At 51.5% G+C, this 8884-nt stretch overlaps 1 protein-coding gene across 1 annotated transcript in view; it reads right to left on the bottom strand.

Moving 5' to 3' along the window:
* MAN1C1 (mannosidase alpha class 1C member 1) overlaps positions 1-8884 on the bottom strand; it is a 146864-nt gene that overhangs the window by 25511 nt on the left and 112469 nt on the right. The window contains exons 4-5 of the mRNA XM_023519098.1: positions 6998-7078; positions 2313-2407 (exon numbers count right to left, since the gene is read on the bottom strand). Of these exons, the coding sequence (XP_023374866.1) occupies positions 2313-2407; positions 6998-7078 (176 nt within the window). The remainder of the gene's footprint in view (positions 1-2312; positions 2408-6997; positions 7079-8884) is intronic.

Below are 8884 nucleotides of genomic sequence, written 5' to 3'. Positions count from 1 at the left end.
CTCCTGGGCTCAAGCGAGTCTCCTGTCTCCACCTCCCAAGTAGCTGGGACCACAGGCGCCCGCCACAACGCCCGGCTATTTTTTTTGGTTGCAGCTGTCATTGTTGTTTGGCGGGTCCAGGCTGGGGATTCGAACCCGCCACCTTAGATGTACGTGGCTAGCGCCTTAGCTGGTTGAGCTATAGGCACCTAGCTGGCCTCTGTGATTTATAAAGGTGGTAGTCGAGTGTTTATATATATGAGAGAGCACCAGTATAGAATCTGGTTCAGTGGTGGAAGTCCTTGACTGGTCACTGTCACTCACTCAGACAGTCCAGTGGTTCCTACAGGTCCCAGGTCTCACTGGCCCTGCCCTTGCCTGTGCAGACACCAGGGAGGAGAAGCAGCTCTCACCAGCTTGGGCATCATCTTGCCTCAGGGGCCTCTCACCTACAAGTGCTGGGCCAGTGCCTGGTCACTTCCCCATTACTGTACATCCCTATGGGGATGAAGTTCTCCCCCTTGTTGGGGTTGCCCACAGGACCAGCATGGTGGTTCAGCTCAGTGCCACACAGGCCATAGACAGCACTGCCACTCTCCCTGGTGGAATGGGGAGGCATTTTAGCAGCAAACTCTCTTCCCAGTCAATGCAAGGGAGATGCTGCCAGGGAATGTGTATGCATACAAGTATACACTGCACTGGCACCTTGCAACAGCCTGAGAGCAAACATGCTTCCTTACAAGAGTGTCAGTGTCTATGTCAGCATAGGCCAGTGCTCTGAGGGATGTGGGCAAGGCAGATAGCCAGAGCTCAGGCACAGAAGCGGGAGGGACACCCCTGATAAGGTCCTATCTGAGACCCAAAGGGAGGGAGCCAGAAGGGTAGTGTGTGTGCGTCCTGGCTTCACAACAGCTGGCTGTGTCTCTCCAGGACCAGTGTTTGGGGACAAGGAAGGACCTCGGAGTAGAGGTCCATGTCTGGCTCTATAGAGCCAATCCTGACATGGGAATGGGATTCCATTAGCTCCTGAGGGCCCCTACCGTGTTTCCCCAAAAATAAGACACTGTCTTATATTTATTTTTTCTCAAGAAGACACACTAGGGCTTATTTTCAGGGGATGTCTTATTTTTATTAAGTATAATACAACAATCTACATTTATTCAAATACAGTTAAGTCATCTTCTTCTGGAACCTGACAGGAGGAGCCAACCTTGGTGGGGCTGGCGCTAGTGATGCGTGAACTCCTTTCCCCTAACCGTTTCCACGTGCCAATAGAATGCCTGCGACCTCGGTTACCACCGGCACAAGTGCGAATGACTTGGAGAAAGGAGCTGTGGCAGATAAAAGGTATTCCAGTCTTCCTTACTGCTCCATGCTGAAATATCCGCATAGTATATCTGCATAGCCACTCCAATCACTAGGTCTTATTATGGGAGTAGGGCTATATTTAACAAATGCATAGAAATCCTGCTAGAGCTTATTTTTTGGGTAGGTCTTATTTTGGGGGAAACATGGTACCTGGTCTGTAGTGAGATTTCGATGAGCTAGCATGCTGAGAATGCTTCCTGATCACAGAAGACAGCTGACAAACAGGCTGAACATGCCAAGCCCTCTCTTTGCAAGACTGGAGAAGGGTGATGAAGACACTGAGGCTGACATACAGGGTGCTGCCACCCTGGAACAGAGACAGAGCCCGAGGCCCCTGCCTGCCTTTCCTGGTGGAGGCTCTGGTGGGCTTGAGAGCCTGAGAAATCAGGTCAGAAAATGGGATGGGTCTGGAGATGTTCCCAGGGTGATGGGAACAGAATGGAGTTGTCAGAGTGCCATGTGCCTTCTACTAAGTCTCCTGGGGTCTGCCCCACACAGCACAGGGATAGCAGCTAGGACCCTTGACAGCTCTGGGAATCTCCTCCTTGTGCCTGCAGGCTCCTGAGCCCCAGCCTGGTGGGGGGGGTGTCAGTCCCACCTGGAGGACTCCTAGCCAACGCAGTGCTGAGGGACATCCACAGAGGAACAATGGCCTCCTCCCTCTATAGGAAGCTCAGGCCTGTGTGGCTCAAACCTCAGAGCCAGGTTTAGTGACAAACACCTGCCCAGGAGTGTCCTCGGCTAAGGCTAGTTTTCACTGTGCTACTGACTCGCTGTAACTCCCAGTGTATATACTGTCCTCTCCCTGTGCCTTAAGTTTCCACATCTGTAAAAGAATATGTTTGGCATTTGATCCTGGGACCCCCCATTCCTGCTTGTCTGCCAGTTGCCCCTGCAGCTTCCTCACCAGGCCCCACCCAGACAAGACGCAGCCGAGCCCCACAGGGCGGGTGAGAGGTCCCTACCTTTTGAAGCTCACAACACCCTTTGGGATTCCTGTGGGGGTTTTGAAGGCTGGCAGGAGTTTCTCTCCGAGCTTGATGGCCTTTATGCGGAACACCTGTAAAGTAAGGGGCAAAGGCCACTGTGAAGCCCAGGGCTCAGGGCTACACAGGGTGGGGTCATGCCAAGAAGCTGCTGCTGGCAGGATAAACCCATCACAGCTGCGACCTGAGCAGAAGGCAGCTCAGCTGGGTGCCTTGCCCCTCTGACCAATGGCAGTGTGGCCTTCATGGAAGCACTTCCTCTGAATTCCAGTTTCTTTGCCATAACATGAAGGTAATCTTGTCTTCCTCAGAGGCTACTGGTGTGATGAAAATGAGACTACTGCTGTGAAGCATTTACCATAGTGTCAGGACTCTTATGCAGGCTTGATGCTAGAATTGTGCTCAGGTGACCACTGGCAGATGAAGGGGACAGCAGGCAGGGCAGAGGGGAGGAGGCCATTTCCAAGTCCAGATGAAGACCTGGCTGGTCCCCATTGGGCAGTGCCTGCCCACACCATGGGACCAGGATGTCACAGGCTGGAGGCATGAGAAACAGGTGGGGCCATCTGCACAGAGTATAAAAAGCAGTGCTCTGGGGGCCAAGACCCAGGAACTACCCACAGGTTCCAGAATCACCATCTTCTGGGCAACAGTTCCCCTTCCTGAGTCCAACATGCTGATTCCACTGATGTCCCCATGGCACAGATGGGGATGAGGGACAGGGTGAATGGCTCTTCCCAACCCACCTACAACATGGTAAGGGAGCCATAAAGAGGTCCCAGGCTTCACAGCCCTGCCAAGGCTCTGACCCTTGAACTATCCTTCTGAAATTCTTGATAAAGTCAAAAGGACCTCTGGCCTTCTGACTCAGTGGCTTCCCCAGTAGGAATTGATAATCAAGGATGTTGTAAAGATTTACTTTTGTGGGTACTTATGCCAGCATTGTTTAGAATAGTGGGGAAAAAATGGGAATACTCTAAATACCAAAAAATAGAGAAGTAGTTAAATGATGGTTCATCTACACAATGAGCCTCATGCAAGCCTCTAAGATAATGGCACAGGAGAATAAGAAAAGGTTTATACTCTATTAAGAGAAAAACATTTCAAAATGGAGTAATTCAGCTTAAAGAAATTGTATGGTTCAGTGCCTGTAGCTTAGTGATTAGAGCACCGGCCACATACAACCGGGGCTGGTGGGTTTGAACCCAGCCTGAGCCTGCCAACAACAATAACAACAAAATAGCCGGGCATTGTGGCAGGCACCTATAGTCCCAGCTAAAAGGGAGGCTGAGGTAACAGAATCACTTAAGCCCAAGAGTTTGAGGTTGCTGTGAGCTGTGACGCTGGGGCACTCTACTGAGGGCAACAATGTGAGACTCTGTCTCAAAAAATAAATAAATAAATAAATAAATAGTATGGATGTGTGAGGAAAAGAAGGAGATACATCAAAATATGAGTAATGGTCTTCTTAGAGGGTTTAGCTGATGGGTGACTTTTGTTTTGGGGGAGCTTATCTCTATCTTCTGTGTGATTTGATAATAAAAACGAACCCACAATAAATATTTATTTTTAAAGTGGAGACACAAGGTCCCAAACAACCGCTCCAAGTGGTAGGCACGTGGGTCTTTTCACTTCTGGAACTTGAGGGTGACCCAGTTTGCTGCCCTCCTGTGGTTGCTGAAAAACAGAATCTTCTTGAGTCCCCACTCATACCCCAATAATTAATAATTGCTGAGGCAGCTATTGAGGGAACAGAAGGGGAAGAATTTCAGGGTATTTTGAACTAGGATATGGACTTGAGGCCTTTGAGGGGTGAGCCTCTTGCAAAGGGAGGAAGCAAAGAGCTGCGCTGGGGGCCAGCTGGGATGGGCCAGAGAAGATGAGAATGTCCAGCGCCAGACAGGGGGCCCTAGGAGCAGGCACAGGGATCAGTCACATCAGATCCCTTGGGGAGCTGGTCTAGATTCCAGGTTCTAAAGCCTCAAGTCACCCTAGTCACTAGGATACTCTGGGGTATTCTAGTGCATGGCCAGGTTTGGAAGCCACTGGTTTAACAATAGCGAAGGGTTCTCAAGGCCCTTGCTCTCACCTGAAAGGCACAAAGCAGCCCATTCATGACAAGCAAATGAACCCAGGAGAACAGGAATCCAAGGCTACCCTTGGCCCTGAGAAGCTGAGCTAACTCTTCCTAAGTGCTCCTCTCTGCTGGATGCCATGTCTCCTCCTTTGGAGGTCCTAGAGAAGGCCCTATGGCTAGCTGGCACTGTAGGAGGATGACTTCCAGAACAGGGGTGAATGAAAGCAGCAAGGATTATATATTCTGTAGGCAAGAAAGGGCCAGGGCTAGGAGTCAGTGCCTGGGGTCAGATCCTCCCACTTAGCACCCAGGTGCTAAGATATGTGGGTGGGCCTTGGGTGGGCCACATACTATCTCTGAACCTTGGTGCCCTGGATGCTTTGCGGGCTTTTAATGGAAATTGAATGAGAAGATGTGTATCTGTGAAATGTGCTTCATTAACTGTGAAGTTTTGTGCCAGCATCACTTGGTGCAGCTGGGTTGTGTATAACCACATGGGAGCTGAGCCTCAGGAGGACCAGCCTGCTCAGCAGGGATCCTTCTCCTGTAGCTTCCCTCTGACGCAGAGAAAGCTTCAGCCCAGGAAGAGATGTGGGGTCTCTTTAATATTTACCCCATAAACATTGAGGGAAATTTCATGAATGGAAAGACCTACTTAATAGGTTCCTGTGTGTGAGCTCCAGGAGTAGAGAGGGGGGAGGACTCAGTCTGGTGTGGCTGAGCCTTGATGACAAGTAGTAGCTCCAGGCCCAGCTACAACTCAGGCACAGAGCAGAAAGGAGTCAAGCACAGCACAGCTCATAGATTGAGACCTGAGCAAGTTGCTTCTAAGTTTCTATATCCTCATTTACAACTTGGTGACAAGACTCATCTGATGGGCTATTTGAGGCTCACAAGCTTGTACACACAGGTCATGCAGCACATAGCTGGCATAGGGAGGTGTTTGGGTGCAGAAGGGGCTCATAGAGGGGTGGTTGTGGGCAGGGGCTGTACTGACAGACTCAGGAGCCACTCGCCCAGGGGTTCTGACCATGCTGGCCAATCCTTGGATCCTTTGAGCTGTTTCTCCAAATTAGGTGTCTGGTCCCCTTTAGGGAATTCTCAGAACCACAGACACCCTAGGGGAAGGAAGGAAGATGAATGGGGGTAGTATGGGGAAGAACAATGGGTCTGAGGAGCCACCAAATCCTCCCTGAACTGCTGACCTGCAAGTCAAGCTCCATGATCCCCAAGCTGCATCCTTTCCCTCCTTTCTCGCCACCATTTCCACCAACCATGGAAAGGCTGGGCAGATGCCCGGGAAGAGCATGGATGTCTTCTTCTGCTCCTTCATTTTCCTGGGGTTCTCAAATGAAATGCAGGCTTTGGGTGGCTCAAAGCTGGGGACTCCCATCTATAATTACTTAGGGACAAATTGGTTGAAGCAGTAATCTCTGCAGAGGAGATTATGCTTGATGGAGAGAGGCCTAAAGTGACAGGAGAGATAAAGTGCATGCCTGTTGCCTCTAAACCCTTGACTTCAGCCTGTGAGACCGTAAAAGTAGAGGGAAGCAGAAATGACTTTTTAGACAACAGCAGTGGAGGTGAAGAGGGATTATTTTGTGGTTTGCCTGTCTTACCTCCACGGTTCCTCAGGCAGCAGATGGGGGCATAATTATTTGTCTCTGGGTGGACAGAACAGGGGGGCTCCATATCAGCCTCTCTACATAGCAGGGACCAGAACTGACCATTGACATATGTTCTGAGGACTTGCTGACTAGACCTCCAGACACTCCTGCTGTGCTCTTATGGGAGGTCCTGAGGAAGATAAAGAAGCCTCCCATTTCCACGGAGCTCTGTGGTTTCCACATTTCTCTGGCAGAGAGGAGAATATGGGTTGTGGAGCCAGCAGCCCTGGGGTCACACTCTTGCCCTCTTACCCCATTTTATAAGAGCTCTTTGAGCTTAGGGGTACTAGGACCATCCCATGTTGCGGAAGGAAGGAAGTGGGGCCCAGGGGTGGGAGAAAGAACTTGCAAAGGTCACGAGCAGGGAGTGTGGTGTGGGGCTGAGGTTCAGGTTCCCTGACAGCACCTGGCTCTGCCTTCTCGTCCCACAACCTTTGCAGTCCTCCTGGAAACTGATGCAGCTCACCTGGGGGCAAGGCCTCATGCTTACGACACACGACCAGATGCGCTGCCCCCTCTCCTGTGGCCCCCTTGAGACCTGGAGAGGTGTCTGGCTGGTGGAAGGCCCAGGAGGCAGACAACTGTGGGAAAAGTGAATACAGTCTTGGCTTTATGAGTCCCGAGAACCAAAACACTTGTGAAAATCAGCCCAGATCCTTGCTGGGTGCCGTGGAATCTGAGTGGATGGTGTGTGGACCCAGCTGGTGCCCTCAGAGAATTTACTTCCACCTGTGGGAGCCAATGAGCTCACCTGGGCAGCAGAATAGAGGCATCAGAGAGAAAACGAGGAAGAGGCTTCAGGTGGCACCTGGAAAACAGGTCCTCCTCATGGGGGGGGGTGGCTCTGCCCCCTTAAAGCCTTTTCTTGTTGGTGGAATGTGAGGTGAGGGTAGCTCATGGGCTTTGAGGGGCCAACTTACCTCTTCTCCAGTCAGGTAGAAGGCTGAGAGGAGTCCTCCAATGTAGCGGATGTTCACCTCAAACAAGGATGCTTCACCACTCTGCAGGACAGACAGAAGAAGGGAGGATAGCAGAGACACTTGTGAGATGCCTACAGAGGCTCCCAGAGGCAGCTGGTCCCTTGAGACAGGTCACCCTGGCCGCTAACCTGTGCCTGGCTTTGGGGTAACCCCAGTGGGCCAGGCAGCAAACACTTGGTGGTGGTTTTCATAGCAAAAGTCCAGAGGGATCAGTACCTGCCTGGCAGTGGGTGGCAACTGCACATTCACAGCGTGAATGCTGGCTTCCCTTCCTTCCCCAGCCCTTGCCCGAGGCCATGGGAACAGTTATGCTCCAAGAAGCTCAAGAACCTGCCTTGGGAGCTTCCAGGCTGAAGCTTAGCCTGAGGGCAGGCAGATGCTGCCCAGTGACCAGCACCTTCTCAGTGCCTCAGCTCCTGAGCCTGCAGGGCACCTCCACCACTGCCTTAATCCTTGCTATTTTCTTTCTTCAGTTGGGACTTCAAAAATCCCACCTGAGGCTCGGTGCCTGTAACACTGTGGTTATGGCACTGGCCACATGCACCGAGGGTGGCAGGTTTGAACCTGGCCTGGGCCAGCTAAACAACAATGACAACTGTGACAAAAAATAGCTGGCCATTGTGGTGGCTGTCTGTAGCCCCAGTTACTTGGGAGGCTGAGGCAAGAGAATCGCTTAAGCTCAAGAGTTTGAATTGCTGTGAGCTGTGATGCCACAGCACTTTACTGAGGGTCACATAGTGAGACTCTGTCTCGAAAAAAGAAAAAATCCCACCTGAGCCCCTTACTTGGCTTTGGCACTTTAGACAAGTTTCTCCAATTGCAGAGCAAGGGCTAACAATGCCTCCCACATGGGTAGATGTGGGACATAGGGGTGCTACAGGTGAGAGGCCTGCCCAGAGCCTGCTGGCACCTGCCTTGCCCCGGAGGACTCTCTAGCCTGCTCTCCATGTCACAGTCCTTATTACCGACAACAGTGCTCATCTGTTAGTCTGGGAGAACATTCTCATCCACAAAGCTCTTGCAAAAACCTTTCTTTTTCAGCCTCATAGTGCTTGATGAGGTCATGTGGCAGGTGTCATCAGTCCCATTTTTCAGATGAGAAAGTCAAGGTTCACCTTGCTTTCTTCCAAGGACCCTCCTTAACCTGCTCCAGCCTACCTGAGTGGCCCCAGGCTCCCCAGGGGAGCTGCCTGATGCCCACTCTCTGTCCAGAAGGGCCACTATCTGCACAGAGGGATGAGGAGGCCCCTTCCCTCTCCTGCCCTCCCCAGCTCAATAGAAGAGGTCACGGGAGGATTCCAAACCTCCTTGGCCTCACACAAACTACCAAAAGTCATAACAGTCTCAAAGTAATCCTAATAACTGTAAGCGAAGGTGATACCACTTTCCACACACGTGGACTTCATCATGTTATAAAATGCTGTTTCCAGCCTTCGGTTGTATGAAATCCTCACAATGAGCCTGTGAGTTGGGTGTTATTACTGCTGCTGTTATTGTCATCCCCATGGCAGAGTGGAGGAAACTAAGGCTCAGGGAGGTCAAATGACTTTTTCAAGAAATTTGGGACAGCCAGGACCCCAAGGGTCCTCCCTGGGAAGCTCTCCCAAAGTGTTGCCTTCCCAGACTCCCTAGGCTGCCTTTCCACCACACTCTGTGCTGCAAACTGTCTGTCTCTAAGGAGGCAGAGGACTCACTTCTGCCAGGAACCTCTGCACAGTCCTGCGGCCTGAGTGGATGCAACCACTCCCCTCCTCCCATCTTGCTTTAGTCTGGGCTGAGAGATCAGTGGGGTGGGGCCTGGTGCTCAAAGCTTTTGTGCTATCCAGC

Source organism: Otolemur garnettii, unplaced genomic scaffold (genome assembly GCF_000181295.1).
Source record: "Otolemur garnettii isolate 467f Iridium unplaced genomic scaffold, OtoGar3 scaffold00156, whole genome shotgun sequence".
Taxonomy (NCBI): Eukaryota; Metazoa; Chordata; class Mammalia; order Primates; family Galagidae; genus Otolemur; species Otolemur garnettii.
Note: the sequence above shows the minus strand (reverse complement) of the source record. Positions and strands in the feature narration are given on the sequence as shown.